The following is a 21,591-nucleotide window of genomic DNA, read 5'->3' as shown; positions in this document are numbered from 1 at the left end:
TCACATGACTTTTGCAAAGTTTAATCACATGCCCGTTTTCAAAAATGTTAAAGTTTGGATTACTAGAAATATGTGACCCTGGACCACAAAACCATTTGTAGCAATAACCAACAATACATTGTATGGGTCAAACTTATCGATTTTTGATTTTTAATGCCAAAAATCATTAGGTTATTAGGTAAAGATCATGTTCCATGAAGATATTTTGTAAATTTCCTACCATAAATATATATATAAAAATATATTTTTGTAAATAGATATGCATTGTTAAGGACTTCATTTGGACAACTTAACAGGCGATTTTCTCAATATTTTGATTTTTTTGCACCCTCAGATTCCAGATTTTCAAATAGTTGCATCTCGGCCAAATATTGTCCTGTTCTAACAAACCATACATCAATGGAAAGCTTATTTATTCATATTTATTCATTTATATATATAAAATAAAAAAACCCTTATGACTGGTTTTGTGGTCCAGGGTCACATATAGCAGCAAGAGACACAACTCACCTATATTTTACTATATTACAAGAATGTTTTGTTTAGTAACATTTTACATTAAGGTTACATTTAACTACATTAGTTAACATACTTCTAGAGAATTTATTAATCTTAGTGGTTTCCAGGCTTAGTTAATAAGTGGTTTTAGTTAATGCATTAACAGGACTTTACAATAAAGTGTTATTGCTCTTATTTAAATGGACTGCCATGAAGTTGAATCATTTTTTGCATACAGAAATAAAATTAATAAATTTTTAAACATTGTTTTCCCACCCATTTTCAGTAGTATGATGAAAATATTGATTTCAGAATTGGCAAACTAAAATGAAGTTTCTGTCTATTTGTTCACAAGTTTAAAAGTGAACTTTTACAATAAAAGGCAAAGTAAATGAATCCACAAGGCCACTTAATGCCATTTTATTGACAGCAAATCTGTACACGGTAAATGCTGTAAACGGCAAACAGTCTATAGTTTATGCTCTGACATTGAACACTAAACGAACACATTTCACATATTAAATTCCTTTTCATCTGTTGACAAAACAGGGTAAGAAACCACAGCACTTGCCTGGATCTTGCAAGTAAAGAGCAACACAACCGCTTCCTCTCACTTCAACCAGCACCACTTGCTCCAACCATCTTCCACACTTTCTGAGACACACTTGCAATAAAGCAGAGACGTCCTGGACAGAAAACATGTAATGCCGAGATAATGCTTGATATCCGAGCTGCTCATAGACTACTGCTTAGAAAAGCACCAACTCAGGCCTGAAAGACGCCTCTAGCCATGCAATCTCAATTTTGTGCAATATTGCATTGCAAAATGCATCTACAATTCATAACGCTATGAATTCCTTACTGCACTGCACACGTCTTCTTTCATTAAAACTCAATAACTTGCTTGTCACAGCAATGCAACACATACATATGTACAACTGCACCAGACGCTTGCATTTGAATACTTGCGTAAGGCGCATTCTGGGCGAGAGATTACAACAGTTTACAAAGTTTCCATTGTATTTTGTCCACAAAAACAACACGTTGCTCTGCTGGACTATTCCTGCAACAGTTCAAATAGGACGAATATCACAATTATCCAGTTTAAAACATATTAAAACAAATAAAAACAAGTGCACATTTCTTGAAAAGCATCTTATGATGTCATGAAACTAGACTTGAGGTTTAATAAATAACTTCCCCCTGTTGGGTACATGATCGAGTCACTTAGAGGAAATATATGCAATGTGTATATATATTTATAAAACAGACTTAAATATTAATTAAGTATATCTGTAAACGCCAACTGGCTCATTTGTTAAAGCTAATCGCAACTATTTGCTGTATATCCATCAGTTCCAATGGCTATGAAGTTGTTCTGGTCAATAACACTTCTTCAGCTCTGGTCCTAGACAAACTTCCTAGAAGCATCTGAAGCTTCGGAGAAGATTTCAGGTTCTTAAGCGCTTAAAGTCAATCTTGACAAATCAATGACATTAATTAGTGGCTTTATGTTAAGCTGGGGTAGAAATGGATGCATCAGACATGCTTGGTTGCAGGCAACATGGTCCCAGAGAGAAGTTCTTCATACTTGTGTCCAAATTGATACCACAATTATGAATCTCTTGCCTGCAGAGATGGAAAACAACTCGATTAAAAATCAAAACAAATGCAAAAGCTTTGAAATTCCACTTAGAGCTGCACCAAGACACAAACTTTCACTCCATACCAGTCGCATTCAGTGATGCTGTAGAAGACGGGCGGTTTGTGTTCAGACCCCAGACCGTTGGCTCCTGCGTTGCTGAAAAGCAGCCAGTCTCCTACACTGAGCTCCGGCAGCAGACATCGCTCCACCACCTGATCCAGATCATCAGCAGACGGACCCCACAGACTGCTGGAGAACAGTGGCTCTTCTGTGCTCAGCTCCTGAGAAAACAGCACATTACACATGACCACTGAGAGTATGTCAGCTTTATTAAAATCACTGTCCAATGACAAAGGAGATTATTATATTAAAAAAAAATTACATTAAAAATAACTTGATCTGTACATGTTTATGCATTGGGTCAATGCCACATTCTTTAGGAGAAACTGAAAAATATTTACTTTGTGCGCAGAAGGCGTCGATATTGAATCTTCACACAGCAGCTTATTGGCAAACGACCCATAAACACCATCATTCATGTAGTAGAGAAACTCTGGCTCATCGTTTGCTGACAGTACTTCTGAAAAACACAAACATGAGTTTAATAAATATCTGACGATCAAAAGTATCGCCTATTAGTAGGGGTGTAACGATTTATCGTAGTACGATATTTCGCGATGCAAACATGTTACGATATGCATCGTAGAGTGATGGCGTTACTTTTACGATATGACGGCAGTTTAATCTTATTGGTTGAGCTGCCGACGTTACCTACTCTGCAAGGTGGCAGTGAGAGAAGCTGGTTGTCACCGCATATAAATGGTGTGTCTCAATCAGCTCTCTAGTTCAATAAGTGTTTCGGGCACACATTGAATCTTGCAAGCAGGTTTAAACGTTTCTCATGTCAGTCTCTTGCATGGTCGCGTGAGAAAAGTCGTGGCTTTCTTTCACCGCAGTGCACAGCAACAGCTGTGCTTACAGAAAAGCAAAAGACGCTTGCGATGCTTTGCTTTAAGAAGTTCTGTGGGGCCGTTCACATATTGCGTCTTTTCCGCGTGCATGTCAGTTATTTTTTTCAAATGTAGCCGCGCGGCAGGCGCGCTTATAATGGGATCAACGCGGTCGCGACAAGAATCAACCGATCAGCTATGGCCTTTCCGTAACAAAACATCAAAAGCTCAGCCGAACAGCTGATCATAGCTGATCATAGCTGTTCATGGTGGTTTTTATATCTTATCTCCATCAATATATCTCGTAGTAAAACTAATGCAAGGGCTAGAAATCATTTATCCTTTGCAGAAACATCCTGATCCTCTTGGAGAGCTCAGTTCATGGTTGCATAGCAACGACCGACGCCACGGGAGCGCAAGCGCTTTGGAAAGGAGGAGAAGCGGTGCGGCCGCGCCTTCCACACGTTTTTAGACGCGATATGTGAACAGCACCTATTCATAATTCTAAGTTCATGTTAAATTTAACATTTTTTTCAGTGACAGACAGCCCTATTCAACTGTTAATTTGAATACAGAAGGTTTTTATTAAACCTTGAAATGTGATCTTGTAGCCTATGTACAACAAGGAAAATTATTGAAATTTGTTCATGTTTTTTGAATAAATCTTGTTTGAATTTCAGTTTCATTTTGTTCAAAATATTGTGATACGTATCGTATCGTGAACTCTGTATCGAGATACGTACCGTATCGTGACCTGAGCGTATCGTTACACCCCTACCTATTAGACATTTAATATTAATTGTAAGGGTAATATTGCAATATATTTATACAACTATAAGTTCTGGTTCTCTGATTGGCTAAGAGCTTTTTCCAGCCATGCGATATTCTACCAACTGTTTCACAACTTGCATCACTCCACTTGTTTGTGCCGGATCTATACTGGCAGCATTTCTCATAGTGAGCGTCAATGGTACTACTGTTATTGTGTCATGGAGTGCAGTTTTAAGAGTTTTTTTAGGCGAGAATGTAGTTGTTAAACCTCAAATATGCGATTTTTATATTTTTTTTATATATATATATATATATATATATATATATATATATATATATATATATATATATATATATATATATATATATATATATATATATATATATATATATATATATATATATATATATATATATATATATATAAACTAGGGGTGCAACGGTTCAAATCGCTCACGGTTCGGTTCGTATCACAGTTTTAGGGTCACAGTTTCGGTATGTGCTATGTTTAGGGAAAATAGGACTACTGTCAAATAAAAATAAAGAAAATAAGAACAAACAATCAAACTACAAGCAACATCACAAATAAGTACAATAAAGCAAATATTCAAATAAAATAAACAGTGCTTTTTAGGTATCTAACAGTAGTTTTCAGGTACAGAAAATGGATAAAGTAATCAAATATAAAATATCACTGCATATTATCTTTACTGTATAATATAAATAAAGATGAATCATTATTGAAGTTACAAAAACTATTCAGTCAAGAGCAGTGAGTGATTTCTTTGTTATTTGTTGTTTGATTTAACATTAAAAACAGGCAGCAGGAATAGTTTTTTTTCCCCCTTTAAGACATGCACGATCCATACTGTTACACATGCGCTGTCTTTCCCGACTAACATACGTTCACTTAAGACATAACCAACCATGTTTGCTAGGATACTCGCCAAGACGGGCATGCTGACATAATTTTTGTATGAATTTGTCCGCTGAAGCGCAAGACTTTAAAGATAAGTCAGTATTTGCGCGCTGACTGAAATAAGCGTGTGCGCGCTTCGGATGAGCGCACACAAATCTTCTCACAGCACGTACGAGTTCTCTTTCGCGTCTTGTTCTTGAAGGTTTAAATCAGCAAGGCTTAAATGAGTTTAGTTTAAACACAGATAGCAACGTGTGCTGTTCAGGTCTCACCTGCGCTCCCGCTCTATCAACACCCGGGTGATGACGGCGTAAATGACTGGACATTAGAGCATACGCCACTCGCAGTGAACAAAGTTTACAAAGAGTGACTGTTTTGTCCACGCTTTCTGATTATCGTTGTTGTAACGTTTTGCGCATCCATCGACTGAAACATACATTACCTGAACTCAGTGTCTGTCTTTCCACGTTGCTATTTTAAACAAACCATATTAACCAATAGATGCATCGTCATTCAAGATGGACCGCGGTGCAAGTGCGTACTGAACCGTACGGTTCTCCACTTACGGTTCGATTTTTTTTACCGAGAACCGTTGCACCCCTAATATAAACATAGGACCTATTTGACGATTTGTTTTGATGTTTTTGGAGATGTGAGCTCCAGGCCGTCAGCGGCTGTTCTGCGTTCATGTACCCGCAGAGAACAGCTTCAGCTCGGCCAGTCCTTCAGGAATTTGTCTCTATCTCTTATGTATCAAATGGGCAATTGTTACAGAGCAAATCGATTTGGCTACGTTAAGTTTCATAACTTTATATTTTTAATTAACTTAAATCCTGTATTAATTAGAGCACTGCTTTTGTACTTTTGACTGAACTATTTGCTTGTGTTTATTTCCTATTGTACAAAAACTTCTTATACTTTTAAAAATGGATATTATTGTTCATTTAAATATTACTGTTCAATAAATAATATTTTATTTTATATAAATAATATGCCGTATTTGGTTATGAGAAAGGGTCTATTTTGACTACAGTAAAAGTTACATTATTACGCCATTAGATGGCGGCCAATTAACTGTTTTCTATTTTAATATATTTTATTTAAAATGTAATTTATTCCTGTGATGAAAATCTGAATTTTCAGCTTTATTACTCCAGTCACATGATCGTTCAGAAATCATTCTAATATTCGGCTGTATTCTGCTTAGTGATCATAAGAGACTACTTTCAAAATCATTAAAATATTATTATATGGTTACACTTTATTTTGTGGCGTAATTGCTACAGTGTAATTATACAATCAAGTATTGTTATTTAAGTATACATTTAACATGTTTAACACTAAAATAAATGGTTTCCAAATATTTACATACCTTTCAGATGATCCAATATTTATCTCAATATATCCTCATCAAAATAAAAGCCACAATATGTCATGAATATCTGATTTGAACATTGACTAGTACTCACTGTGTGGTTGATCGCTGCAATCCCGAGCCACCGTTGTCTTCGCGATTATATTCACGGCCAGCGTGAAAGCAGATGACACATAATAAGCTCCGGGTTCGGCGATGATTGACAAGCCAGTCGAGAGAGGAAAATACATGTCCAGCATGGGTTTAAGCGTCTGGTGAACCTGCACACAAAAACAACACTAGAAGCTCAGGGGAAAAGCATTTATGAATGCAAAAAAATCTTGCAAATGTACAGCAAAATACAGTACCTTGTCTAACTGTGCTTCACTTCCATCAAAGCCGCCTCCAATGTCCAGAATATTCATCTCAAAGCCGAGCTCCTCCTAGGATCAAATTCATTTATAACACGTTACCATGGGGGAAATAAATACTTATGCAATCAGCAGTGAAAGTGACATTTTGATAAATAAATATCACTCCCTCTTGATCCATTAGGGAAAATCATGGCACAAAAGGAACAATCATATCAGGGCTCCAGACTGCAACCTTTTTACTTGCCAGTGCGACTAAATTTTGTTAGAGGTTGCACTGGTGTGACCACCACGTTACCCAAATGATAAGAGCTGCCATTTTTTAAACGAAACGAAACAAAACATTCCCATTTGAGCTGTGCGGCGTGGACAGTTTATCAGCTTGGACCAATATTAGACAGCACAGAGTGAGCTTAGAACAGGTTTACTACACAGCGCAGGGAGATCCATGTTTGAATTCGGTGCAGTATTAATAACATCGCTGCAAGATCTAGAGAGAAGAATTGAAATCCAGCGTAGATCAACCAGCGCTAACATGGAAACCAGAAGAAACATTGTGCCATGAACGAACCAGTTATAGAAGGTTTTACAATCTACAAATCACCAACATTCACCATGGATTTAATGTAGTAACGCTAACTGTAACCATGGTATTGTGGCAGAAATAGTCAAATGTTTTTACATTATTCATTTCAGTGTTCATACAACCTTTTGGAGAGGAAATTCAAGCACTTTTCAAGGACTTCAAAGCTCTAAATATTATCCAATTTAAATGGTATTTTTTTATTTATTTATAATACATTTATTTTACATATTACTAGGGCCCTATGAAATCAGTTTTATTTTTTCCCAAATTCCGTTTTATTTTTTCTCAAATTCCGTTTTAATTTTTCTGGATTCCGTTTTTTCCGTTTTATTTATTTTTTTGACTCCATTTTAATGGTTAAATTAAATTTTTGTAATCAAAAAGCATGTCTAATTAATTGAAATAATGAATCTTGTCCAATTTACCAACAATTTAATAAAAGTTTAACAAAAAAAAAATATTTTTTTTTATGGCTCTATGATAAACATTTTATTCTTTCCGCTCAAATTTTTTTTTTTTTTTAGCAAATTCTGTTTTCTGGATTCCATTTTAATGGTTTAATTCCATTGTAATAATCAAAAAGCATGTCTAAATAATTTAATTCTTAAAAACAACATTTATTAATTAAAGAATATATTTTTATGATTTTTTTTTTCAGAAGTTCTTTTCTGGCAATCAAATGAACACATACCATTTAATTTATCTTTTAATCATGAAATTAAACTTTTTTTTGTCAAACAATGTGCTGCACAACAGAGCTTTACTGTTAAAAATTAAAACATGGAAGAAACACTGAGATTATTGTTTAAAAATATATTTTAATAATTTATTGTTAAATTAATTTATCTAAATTCTACTGTACAACAGTAATATGTTTCTGTCAAGTTAAATAGAACTTTTATTTTGACGGTTTGCCTAGAGCTTTGAGTTTCTCTGTGTTTATGACGGTAGTTTTCTCAAACGAAGTGGTTAAATGCTGATGAAGTGACTTTCAGAGCAGCTCTGGAGATGAATTTGTGCGTTCATATAGTGAGGCGACAGAGGACGAAAACACTGCGAACGTCACACGTGCTTCAGCGTGCGTGCGCCCCCGCGCGAGTGTGTGAGGCAGTGTGAGGTAAATGAAAATGCGCTTCCGCATCATTCATTTCAGAGGCAAACAGGCATGCAGGATTCATGTTTAAATAGTCTTTCTGCAGTTTAATATTCACAGACACTAGTCTGTATCACAATTTAATTTAAGTGTACTGACCTGCTTTTAATTCATTCATCAAAAATTTGACAAATTCTGTGACATTCCGCGTTATATAGTAAATTCCGTTTTTATGAATGGATTCCGCGATTCCGTGATCGCGGAAATTATAGGGCCCCATATTACTGTTGTTAATAAAAGTTAATTTTATCTGCATCTCAACTCAAGCTCAGTGCTTTACTGTCAAATGTGCATTTTCAAGAAATAAACATGTAATATTATTAGTTATTGCACTTGTTAATGCAAAACAATAGTAATTTTACGATTAAAAATCCCCCTCCCCCATCAAATCATGTGCTGGTGCCACCATCTGTAGAACTTAGTGGCACCGGTGCTACTGCTCTCAAATGTTAGTCTGGAGCCCTGCATATGAAAATTTGATCCATGACACCATGAGCAATGACTCACCCCCATATCAAAGACACAGCGGGCATCGGACACAGCACGAGAGAACGCTTGTGCATCCTGACAACAACTGGGAATGTTGAATCTGTGAGCAAAGCATGAAACCAACAGCATGAAATCAAAACCTACCTCATTCCCTTGCTTTATAAATGCCCTTGGCTTAACTGTGCATGACTCATTAGAGCCTGTCCATGTGAAAAATTAAGTTAGTTCTAAGAAACACCCTCATTTGTTTACACGCTTGCTTTAATAACTAATGCAGGAGTTCCCAAATTTTTTTTGTCAGCCAAACCTCTGAAACATAAAATATTTTCTTGAAATACTGCTTGAGAATTTAAATTAACAAGTAATTTGCATGTTCACGGTTCTCTGCTGTCAGTTAATGGTCACATGGCACTTGGCATGCAAGTATATATAATTAATTTACATCCTGCCCTATGTTGTCCTACAAACATTGTTCATGCTGAAGGCTATGCTATGTGTTTTGTGCAAAAAAAGGGGTTAAAATTACATTACATTCCAACACTGAAACAACATTACAATCTAAAAACAAAAATAAGCAGAAGTTAAATTCACTAAACTAAAAATGAAATAATAACAAAAGCAGACTAAATGTGAAATGGTAAGAGGAACACAAATTCACTGAGCTTAGTAATTATATTGATTACCCTATCACAATAGTCACTTTACAATTACTGCTATAATAAAAATACACTTACTAGTAGGTTTAAAATCCTACATATGCACATTTAAAGGCACAATATAAGAATTTTGTATTAAAATACCCAAAAACCACTAGAACAATGTTACATATTTTGCTGACTTGTGTACTTCTGTTCCAACAATGTTTAAATCCAGTGCAATTTTAACCAGTGAAACGACCCGTGTCATTGCATCGCCTGCCAACATCATATCCCAGGGATGTGATTTTTCAGTATTTGTACAGATTTTATACAGATTTCTGTAAAAGTATGACCTACGTGAATTGTGTAAATCAAAGAAAAAAAATGGTTGGTTGGTTTGGGAGGGAAGACTGGTTACTTTATGATGATTGAAATTTGCGAAATTGCCTTAATTACTAAATAAACTGCAAAATGTTATGTTTTCTAATACATTTATTTCATGCACGGATTGCTTCTTACAGCGCTGCATGAGCTCGCAGCACCATCTGCGGGACACTATTAGCATGCTAGCCAGGGTTCAAAGTAAAAATCAGCCTTTTTTGACAGTTGCCCGGCAACTTTATGAATTTTGACAATACGTGGTTGTGAGAATATGATATGGCCTAGTGCGATCATCTGCAAGTGCTGTGTGTTTGAGTCGCTTATAATTTGCATCTGGGAACATAACATGCACTAACCATCTTCCCCAAATCGTAACGAGAAACGTTTAAATAAATCTGTTATAAACAAAGAGAAGCGTTAATGTCTCCCTGTGGTTTTCCACCAAAATAAAAGCTCAATGGTTTAACGTTTGAAAGCAAAGAAATTAAAATAACTATAAATATTATTATAATTATTACATGAAAAATATAATTTCATCCAAATACAAAAATTAAAAAGAAATATATTTATTGCAATAATACTGTAATGTACTGTAAAATGGTAGTTTAATAAATAAGTTTTATTTTCCAGAACAGCAGCACAAAAAAAAATGCATTCGAGTTCTCTTGCAAAAGTTTTGCGTTCCCCTGCAAAACGTTTACATTCCCCTGAGAAACTTCATGTTCATTTGCAAAGTTTCACGGGGAACACAAACATTTTGCGAGAGAAAGTAAAAGTATTGACATCATTTTTCCTGCCATCATGTCCCTTTAAGGGCTCTGTAAATATCCTCTCAACACTCCAGACAGACTCACTTGACTCCCGTAACGCGCAGGCTGAGCTCTCTGGCACACTCCAGCAGATGTCTGCAGTCCTTCAGCGTGGAGCCGAACGGTATGGCCATCTCCTCTCTCTCACAGCAGCTCTCAGATGTCAACAGCAATAACACCCTATTGCAGAAAGCAAGTGCAAGATGAAGGTTAGTGCTAAAAAATCCTGTGCATTCTTGTGAATGCAGCCTATTAGACTTGCTGTTGTCTATGATATCATCAGAAATATGTAAACTGCAATAATGCTGAGAAAAGGAGAAAAATCTCTCACAGCCATTTTCTGGAAAGCACTTTTTGTTAATTGCTTGTAATAATTTTTTTTTTTGTTTCCCCTTGTATGTTTTGAAGGTATATTTAGTTTGTTAAGAATTCTTAAATTTGATTTATTATTCATTTGTAATTATTTTATAAAGTGCTGATCATGTAGAGCCCTTTGAATCTGCAATTTGGACCTTCAAACCATTGTACCCCAGTAAAATCCACTATATGGAGAAAAATCCTGGAATGTTTTCCTCAAAAAACGTAATTTCTTCTCGACTGAAGAAAGACAGACAAACATCTTGGATGACATGGGGGTGAGTAAATAATCAGGAAATTTTAATTCTGAAGTGAACCAATTCTTTAACTGAGCGAGTTTTTTTTATCCTTAAGAAAATGTTTTTTATGTTTTTAATGTAATTATAGCTGAATTTCTTTAAAGAGATAGACACAATTAGTTCAATAAACCACTGTTTAAAGGTGCCATAGAATTGAAAATTGAATTTACCTTGGCATAGTTGAATAACAAGAGTTCAGTACATGGAAATGACACACAGTGAGTCTCAAACTCCATTGTTTCCTCCTTCTTATGTAAATCTCATTTGTTTAAAAGACCTCAGAAGAACAGGCGAATCTCAACATAACACCGACTGTTACGTAACAGTCGGGGTCATTAATATGTACGCCCCCAATATTTGCATATGCCAGCCCATGTTCAAGGCATTAGACAAGGGCAGGACGAAAAATGGCAGATGGAGCAATAATAACTGACATGATCCATGATAACATGATATTTTTAGTGATATTTGTAAATTGTCTTTCTAAATGTTCCGTTAGCATGTTGCTAATGTACTGTTAAACGTGGTTAAAGTTACCTTACTGTATTCACAGAGACAAGAGCAGTCGCTATTTTCATTTTTAAACACTTGCAGTCTGTATAATTCATAAACACAACTTCATTCTTTATAAATCTCTCCAACAGTGTGTAATGTTAGCTTTAGCCACGGAGCACCATCAAACTCATTCAGAATCAAATGTAAACATCCAAATAAATACTATACTTACATAATCTGATGCATGCTTGCATGACAAACATTTTGTAAAGATCCATTTTGAGGGTTATATTAGCTGTAATGTTGTCACGGTACCAAAATTCCAGTAGTCGGTACCGAAACCATGAAAATTTTACGGTTCTCGGTACCACAGTAAAATCTATTGGAACTATTTTACTATTTTATATAGCCTATTTTAAAAACATTAAATATGATTTGGAGTGTGTGTGTTTGTGTGTGTATATATAGGCTACCTCAATGAAATAAATTTTGAAATATAAAAAAAATAAATAATTAAATGCTCAAACATCCATTGTGTACTGTTGAAAAAACCAGCATATGCTGGTAAGGTAGGTGCTGCTGGTCCATACTAGTCCTGGACCAGCATAAACCAGCTCAAACCAGCATACCAGCTTCAAAACCTACTTTACCAGCATATGCTCGTTTTTTCAACAGGGGTAACAGACGTGCGTGTTTATTTTAGCTATTCCGTCAGAGAAACAACACACTACAGCCTGTAAAACTATGAAATAAATATCGGTAAATAATGGTAAACTAAATAATAACAAAGTTAAATATTATTTTAAAAAGCATTCGTTTTTTATTTCCACACAAAGACGCGTCATATATAGCCAAAGTCCCGTTATTACTTTGATATAGCCGCTTTGCGCTTTGAGAGGGATGTGGGACACGAGCAGCAATGAGACCATTTCTCTTTAATAATATCTTCGTTATCTCCTGATGTTGCAAACAACTGACACTTGTTGTAAAAGGTCTGAAGAGCGAGTTTTATCCTCTGCAGGGGCAAGACATTCAGGCTGTGTTTGATTTAGCGCTGCCAGAGAAAACGAAAGTAAAAATCACCAGCGTATGAAACGCGATATATACAAATAAACTTGACGCGCCTTATAAAGTCTAATAACAAGCACAAACTCTGTTAAATAGAAACTGATGTGCAAGCAAAAAGGTTTCTGTCCTACGGTGTTTTTTTCTACTTTACCACAGTAAAGAATGCGAATAGCCTATAGGCCTAAATGCGAACGAAAGAAACGTTATAATCCCCTGCGTGAGTGAAGATTTGGGAAAAGAAACAGATTCCATGTTCAGTGGAATAACTAATGGAATATTGTTAAATTCTCTGCTAATCAGGTGACCAGATCGCGATTCGGAAAACAGAATACGAAGCTTAAATGTATGGACTCACGCACCTCTCTTATTCGGCATTAACCAAAATGTTTCCATGGCTGCGATGTCACATTTAATTGCTAACCTATTATTTCTTCTGTAAACAAAGCTTTGTGCTTCACTCGTGTCATATTCAAGTAAATACTGGCACAGCCCTATCAGTGGGTACCGAATATACCCGGATTCTCGGTACTACAGAAATGCTGGTATCGTCACATTTTCAAAATTTCAGTACCGACTTGGTACCGTAGTACCGGTACTTTTGACAACACTAATTAGCTGTGTGAACTTTGTTTATGCAACGTATTATAGAGTTGCGAGCTCAGGGGCGGGGAGCGCGAGTATTTAAAGGGGAAGCAGCCTGAATCGACGCATATTTAATGATGCCCCAAAATAGGCAGTTACAAAAATTAATTAAAAAAAAAAAAAAAAAACTTATGGGGTACTTTGAGCTGAAACTTCACAGACACATTCAGGGGACACCTTAGACTTATATTACATCTTTTGAAAAAGCATTCTAGGGCACCTTTAATGTAAAAAAAAAAAAAAAAAAAAAAAGAAAGAAGAAAAAAGAAGCAATTGCTGTACCGAACTCATACCACAACATGACCAAACAGTCATGTTTGTGTACCGTTACACCCCTAGTGACAACCCTATTCAACACAATGTGACTGTACAACTCACTTTGCTTTGGGATGGCATCGTGCAATCTTTCTCAACTCTGCCTCATTATCGCAAACAAGGAGGGGGATGTTGTGTTTGGCCGCGTATTTAATATGGGAGAGCTGTTTACAAGTGCCACCGAGAATGATGTCCTGAGATGGGACGCCAAAGCCCTTCACCAAGTCCAGCTCATGCTGAGAGACAAGAACAGAAGCCAAAACAGATGAAGGTAATAAAATGTTTTAAAAGGTATTTTAAAAATAGCTTTCAAACAGACACAAATATAGAAAGAGACTTATTTTAGGACACTAAGCGATGAGGTATGAGACGATTTTTATACTTTATGTTCACCTTGTTTGAACAAACAAAGCCAGTTCCAAGAGCAGCCAGGATTTCAACAACCACAGGGCTGCTGTTGCTCTTGACCGCGTAGAAAGGCCGAATCTGGTCCATTTTAGTTCTCCAGCAAATTTGCTGCCGTATAATCACCCCAAGGTCAGCAACAAAAAACGCACTCTTCAGTGCCTAAAGAAGACCAACATACATCACGCTTTGGTACAAAAAAAGGCACAATAAATAAAACAACAACAGAGCAGAATGCCTTTGGTATACTTACAAGTGTTTGATCATGAATGTGTTTATCAATCACATCTCTGAGAGCTGCGCTTCCTTCCAGCAGCTCAACAGAATATTGGAGTTCATCCAGAGTTCCCTTCATACTAATCCGTAATCTGATGTTCTGACTGGCATAAAGCAGGTCACTTATTTATGAGAACCCTCAGAGCTCTTGGGTCCTAGCGATATCCACTGCAAACACAAGACAGACAAAAAAAAAAAAAAAAAATCAAGTCTTTAAAGAACATCAAGCATCATTGTGTTGAACAAAGACTTTAAGAATTAGTTCACTTCAGAATTAAAATTTCCTGATAATTTACTCACCTCCATGTCATCCAAGATGTTTACGTCTTTCTTCAGTCAAAAAGAAATTGAGGAAAACATTCCAGGATTTTTCTCCATATTTCTCCAAATGTCAGTTTCAGTGCAGCTTCAAAGAGCTCTACATGATCCCAGATGAGGAATAAGGGTCTTATCTAGTGAAACAATTGATTTTCTAAAAAAATTTTTTTTTTAACTTTTTAACCACAGATGCTCATCTTGCACTGCTCTGCGATGCGCCACGCATTATGTAATCATGTTGGAAAGGTCACGCGAAAGCACCGCGGCAGGGTGAAAAACTCCATCTCATTTTCTCCTCCAACTTCAAAATCATCCAACATTGTTGTTTTACCTTTTTTGTAAAGGCCGTTTGACTTAGTCTTTGCACGTTCGCTTTGTAGACACTGGATCGGTACTTCCACCAACTTCACGCATGGCCTTTCCAACGTGGTTACATAATGCGTGACGCATCCCAGAGCAGTGCAAGATGAGCATTTGTGGTTAAAAAGTATATAAATATTTATTTATTTTTTTTAGAAAATGATGATCGTTTCACTAGATAAGACTCTTATTCCTCGTCTGGGATCGTGTAGAGCTCTTTGAAGCTGCACTGAAACTGACATTTGGACCTTCAACCCGTTGGTAACTGTTGAAGTCCACTATATGGAGAAAAATCCTGGAATGTTTTCCTCCTTAATTTCTTTTCGACTGAATAAAGAAAGACATAAACACCTTGGATGACATGGGGGTGAGTGAATTATCAGGAAATTTTAATTCTGAAGTGAACTAATCCTCCAAAGTGCTGTTGGTGCTCACGGACCCCAACACTGAATTATTTAATGCTCTTTTCATCCTCTGTTATTTAAACTGTAAAAATAGCTATGGCACATTCAAATGTCACAATATCATGTTTTACGTCACAGCAGAAAGACTCCTGCAGTGGACATCGATCAGAGCTCCCAGCAAGTCAGAAGAGTCACTGACTTCCATTGACCTTGGCAATCTATTCTCAAAGCAGGTCTAAAAACAGCTAAGACTGAATTGCAACTCCTTTGATTTATAGGTGGGCGGTATGACCAAAATCAGAACTTCCTGTTGCACTTGAAGTGTATGCAAGTATATGGTAGCACACCATATGTGAGGTTACAGCAATGTGAACCTACACGGACAGGTCAGAGGACGACCTCTCCAGCTATCAGCTAGGATCCCAAGGGGGCTCCGCGTTGAAATCGAACTGCTCACGGTAGACAGAAGCCCCTAAGCTGTTCTCGTAGTTCACGAACACCTGCAAGAAAAAAATAAATCGTAAATGAGGCATGTCAAAATAGAGTTATTTAGTACATATATGTAGGAATGGAAATTTTTAGAGATGCACCGATACTAAATTTCTCCACTGATACCGATAGCCGATTATTCAGAGTGATATCTGCCGATAACGATAGTTTGGGGGTTCTGCCTTTTATACCTAGTTATACCATAGTTAAAGGTGCTCTAAGTGATTCTGGGTGGATTAACTTCCTGTTGACGTTCAAAGTGTTGTCAAACAAAACAGAGGATAGCTAGACCCTCCCTCCTCCTCCTCCTCCCCTCCATGCTTGATGAACGCGCATTTAAAATCATTCTTGTCGGTTATTGGCTGGAGCATGTTTATTATGTTTTAAGGGGCAAGCTGCACCAGTTTGTTTTTATTGCCGTTTATTTATACATAATTACATACAGAAAGTAAACAATAACAAAATAATAATTTAAATAAATACAATATTACACGTTGACAAAACGTGTATTTTTTATCATGACAGGAGTGAAACATATACTGACGTTTATAAGATGTATGGGTGGAGAAACAAAAAAAGCAAACATAAAATCAAGCCAATTCCCAATGAACAAAAATGTTACCATTAAGTTATGAAAATGTAATTTCTGAATGTTCAAAACATTTTTTTTTTTTACATAAATATAAACAACAGACGTCCAACTTTTGTGCTAAAGTTTTGAGAACATTAATAAAGACCAGATAACTTTGAAAGATTATAAAATATAACTCTATTAATGTTACTGGAAGAACGTTTGTTCATGACTTTGACAGAACCTTGCCAGGTTAGCTAACGTTCAATCAACACAAAGACAATAAAATCAATCAATTCAATGAATATAAATCATGAATACAACGAATATCAAAATAAAACATCCGGAAATGAATGAGGCGCCAATTTCACAAGACTTTTTCGCCGATTTAATACAAAAACGTCGCTCATATGCCTGTCTAGCTATTAGGGGAATTTGTGTGGTTTATTAATGATATCATTAGTGTTTATACCTCAGAAGATATTCGCGTTAAGGTTTAAATTACAGACTCGTTTACCGTTACTGCTAACCGTCAATTAGCCATCTAGCAGCTACCGGTATTAAAGTAATACGTTATTTATCTTAAAAACTCCATAACATAACGCGTTAATTCAGACTGAAAGCGTTCAAGAGTTCATAAACAACTTCACTTGTGTTTAGTCAAACATACACAAGAGGCTAACAGACACGCGTTAGCTTATGAAACCCAGAGCTACTTACATGGGAGAAATCGAGAGCATCTGAGGTGAACCGTTTCTTCCTTTTGGGCGGAATTTTTACAAAGTAACAAAAGCACCGATATGAGAGATAACGGTAATGTTTTGAGCCATATATCGGTCTAATACAGTGAGCAGCGGAAGGTTTGGACGGTTAAGCGCGCCTAGCTGAAGCCGCTGAACGATGTCGGAGGGACGGATGCATGAAGCGCGTGAGGGAGGCGGAGCGATAATTTAAATGAAGTGGTGAAGGGAGTGAGGAGGCGGGGCTTTTATGTTAATTAGGTGGTGAAGCGCATGAAAGAGGCGGGCTGTTGCGCGCATTGCGTAAAAAGGGGGTGGGGCTTCTGTTTGAATTATCCCAATAATATGCTGAAGCGAGTGAAGGGAGTTTAAATTATGGCGAAAGGGCGGGGCTTATGTTTAAATAATTTGATAATGTGAGATGGAATTAAAATAGGAGTTTTGTATCTTTTCTTTGTTCTTTTCTTTTAGCTTTGAGACCATCTATATTAAAGTGCAGTATATAAGTGTAAGGAATAATATGCAGTCAGCCAGTCACATATTTACAACAAATTCACAACAAACTTATATTTATCTACCCAGCATTAAAAGGTTAGTTCACCCAAAAATGAAAATTCTGTCATTTATTACTCACGCACATGCCGTTCTAAACCCGTAAGACACCCGTAAATTGTTTTACTATTAAAATGATATGAACTTTTTTTAGCTGGTCCTCAACCCAAGCACAAGTGCTACGCTTCTCCACAATGGTAACCGAATCAACTGAAATGAAAACCATCAACATAACAACAACTTTTAAATACCAACATAATAGAACAGTAACCATTAAAAGGACACTCCATTTTCTCATGTTGCTAAAAAATGCTTAAAATAACACTTTATTTCAACATTTACTCTCTACGTGCAGCCCCTTTGCAAAGCATGATGGGAAGTAAAAGTCCTGTTTGATTAACTCCTGGTTGGGTTAATTGATTGAAACACGTTATGAAAACAAAAGAGTAATCATTTCAAGTCAGTTTAACATGAATCAATCACATTTAAACCAGAAACCTGATACAATGGTGTTGAATCAAAATAAATTGTTTAAATAAAGTGAACAGCATCAAAAATCATTTATCGTAAAGGTGCTGCAATCTGTACTGATTTCTTTTGGAAACGAATTATATGTTAGTGTACTTAAAGGGTTAGTTCACCCAAAAATGAAAATAGTGTCATTTATTACTCACCCTCGTGCCGTTTTACACCCGTAACACCTTCGTTAATCTTCGGAACACAAATTAAGATATTTTAGTTGAAATCCGATGGCTCAGTGAGGCCTGCATTCACAGCAATGACATTTCCTCTCTCAAGATCCATTAATGTACTAAAAACATATTTAAATCAGTTCATGTGAGTTCAGTGGTTCAATAATAATATTATAAAGTGACGAGAATATTTTTGGTGCGCCAAAAAAACTAAATAACGACTTATATAGTGATGGACGATTTTAAAATACTGCTTCAGGAAGCTTCGGAGCGTTATAAATTAGCGTGTCGAATCAGTGGTTCGGAGCGCCAAAGTCACGTGATTTCAGCAGTTTGACACGCGATCCGAATCATGATTCGATATGCTGATTCATTATGCTACGATTCTGAAGCAGTGTATTGAAATCGGCCATCACTAAATAAGTCGTTATTTTGTTTTTTTGGTGCACCAAAAATATTCTCGACGCTTTATAATATTAATATTGAACCACTGTACTCACATGAATTGATTTAAATATGAAATGTCTCAGGCCTCACAGAGCTATCGGATTTCAACTAAAATATCTTAATTTGTGTTCCGAAGATTAACGAAGGTGTTACGGGTGTAAAACGGCACGAGGGTGAGTAATAAATGACACTATTTTTATTTTTGGGTGAACTAACCCTTTAAGTACACTAAATATAATTCGTTTCCAAAAGAAATCAGTACAGATTGCAGCACCTTTACGATAAATGATTTTTGATGCTGTTCACTTTATTTAAACAATTTATTTTGATTCAACACCATTGTATCAGGTTTCTGGTTTAAATGTGATTGATTCATGTTAAATTGACTTGAAATGATTACTCTTTTGTTTTCATATTGAAATAACATGTTTCAATCAATTAACCCAACCAGGAGTTAATCAAACAGGACTTTTACTTCCCATCATGCTTTGCAAAGGGGCTGCACTTAGAGAGTAAATGTTGAAATAAAGTGTTATTTTAAGCATTTTTTAGCAACATGAGAAAATGGAGTGTCCTTTTAATGGTTACTGTTCTATTATGTTGGTATTTAAAAGTTGTTGTTATGTTGATGGTTTTGGGGGTTACCATTGTGGAGAAGCGTAGCACTTGTGCTTGGGTTGAGAACCAGCTAGAAAAGTTCATATCATTTTAATAATAAAACAATCACAATAATAGTGATTTGGATAATGTTTACCAAAATCATTTTAAATCTAAATTGTTCATAGTTGTATTGGTGGCAATGGACCTATAATCAATTTAGAAAGTCATTATTTGCATAAATCATTTGACAAACAAATTTAATTGATTCAACAAGATAGATGTTCATTAAATTACCATAGTCATACATGAACAAGACATTAGTGTATCAAGGCAGAATTTAGTTGAATTAAAGTGCATTACCAGTAACACGATACAAACATTTTGATTCAACTAGTTGCAAAGAAGTTACATTGACATAGGGTTAGGGTTAGGGGTTAAAATCATGTTTAAACTACATATGTATATTGTGTTCATATAAAATATTCAAAGCAATCCAAGTTTACTTGATTTGATTAGACGCATAATGGGTGCTACGATTAAATCATGTTCATTCAACAGTTTATTTTTTTGAGTGTGCATCTGTTTAAATTATTACATGAATCACATGAAGCAGACAGCAGCAAAGAGTCACAATTTAAACAGTTCAAAATGAGACAAATCCTCACATAGACACAAATAAATTATAATCATGCAATAATTGAAGAACATTGACGAGACACTTAAATTATTGATTATTTGTTGATACTCTTCACACATTAAATTGCAGTGTATGCAGCTGCAAACAAGCATAAGCAAACATAATCTGTGGGAAACAGTTGTAAATGATGAAATGTGCATGAAATAGGCCTATAACTTCCTATAGCATACATTGAATAATATTAAGCACCTTCTAATCTTGTTTGATCATTTTTAACTTTGCAATTATGAAACTACTTACTCCAAATGATCAGTGTGATTAGATCTATATTTATATTAAATGTATTGATAAGCTATAAGAAATCTCATACCTGAATGCCCAAAGAGCCTTCATCATCTTGGCTACAAAGTTCCTGTCAGAACATTGTCCATTTTAAACTTTTATAGCGTGATTCTGGACAAAACATTATAAATAATCCAAAATTAGTTGTTAATGTCTGGACTGAATGTCCTCTTTCTACAGTATCTTGCTTTTGACTGATGAGCTGCTGCTTCAGTGTCCAGTCTCTGACGAAATGAATCTAGTGTCAACACTTACATCCACAGTTTATAGAGGGAGGCGTGTTTAACCTCCTCTCTCTTTCTCTCTCTCTCTCTCTCTCTGACTTTCTGCTCAATGTTTTCATGATCAGATGACTTTTCAAAGTTCTGATTCACCCCATTCTCCAGGGTAAATGATCAACCTATTGACTAATTGATGAAGATGTTGACTTGTGAAGTATACGCCAATGAAACACTGTAAATAACTTTTAACTTTAATAACATTAAAACAGTAGCATCTATGTGAAAAGCGCTGTACATTACACTACATTACAAAATGGACAAATCCAGAGATTAGGTTGTTTTAACCCATCGGTTGGGTTAAATGTTTGTCCAACATGCTGGGTAGTTTTATTTAACCGAAGTATTGTTTAAAAGTTACTAAATGGCTGATTTAAAAATAGGTTGGAAATTAAAAATCAGATACATAATTACTAGAGGCAACAATAATAATCAAAAGGTGAACATTTATTAATAAGCAATTTATTAAATGTTTATTGCTTTAATCATTATTCATTAAACATATTAATAAATGTTAATTTCCAACATACTTTGGGTTTATTTTAAGCAAGCAATACAGTAATTTTTAATCAATAGTTGGGTTAAATAAAACTACCCAGCAGGTTGGGTCAAACATTTAACCCAACCGCTGGGTTTGTCTATTTTCAACCCAACTTGGGTTGTTTTCAACCTAGCATTTTTTAGAGTGTACTTTCCAAATAAATAAATGGACAAAATATTGATTTTGAAGTTGGGTTAAA

General features: G+C 35.7%; 1 protein-coding gene across 3 annotated transcripts; it reads right to left on the bottom strand.

Moving 5' to 3' along the window:
* Window positions 1-902: 902 nt before the first annotated feature.
* azin1a (antizyme inhibitor 1a) lies at window positions 903-20,798 on the bottom strand. Of its 3 annotated transcripts, none has more exons than XM_048153172.1 (12): window positions 20,602-20,798; window positions 15,882-16,003; window positions 14,399-14,589; window positions 14,134-14,307; window positions 13,804-13,976; window positions 10,610-10,744; window positions 8,755-8,836; window positions 6,506-6,580; window positions 6,253-6,418; window positions 2,605-2,723; window positions 2,228-2,424; window positions 903-2,127 (listed from the first exon to the last, which is right to left on the bottom strand). In XM_048153172.1, the coding sequence occupies exons 3-12, from the start codon at window positions 14,498-14,500 to the stop codon at window positions 2,013-2,015; spliced, it is 1,338 nt and encodes a 445-aa protein (XP_048009129.1). In that variant the 5' UTR covers window positions 14,501-14,589; window positions 15,882-16,003; window positions 20,602-20,798; the 3' UTR covers window positions 903-2,012. The 3 variants fall into 3 exon arrangements, with proteins under 3 accessions (XP_048009129.1, XP_048009130.1, XP_048009127.1); XM_048153173.1 differs by lacking the exon at window positions 20,602-20,798 and adding an exon at window positions 17,284-17,510 and having other exon boundaries at window positions 2,605-2,720; XM_048153170.1 differs by lacking the exon at window positions 20,602-20,798 and adding an exon at window positions 17,284-17,509.
* Between the last annotated feature and the right edge of the window lie 793 nt (window positions 20,799-21,591).

This window comes from Megalobrama amblycephala, linkage group LG13 (genome assembly GCF_018812025.1).
Source record: "Megalobrama amblycephala isolate DHTTF-2021 linkage group LG13, ASM1881202v1, whole genome shotgun sequence".
Classification (NCBI taxonomy): domain Eukaryota; kingdom Metazoa; phylum Chordata; class Actinopteri; order Cypriniformes; family Xenocyprididae; genus Megalobrama; species Megalobrama amblycephala.
The sequence above is the reverse complement of the archived record's forward strand: the minus strand, read 5'-3'. Positions and strand labels throughout refer to the sequence as shown.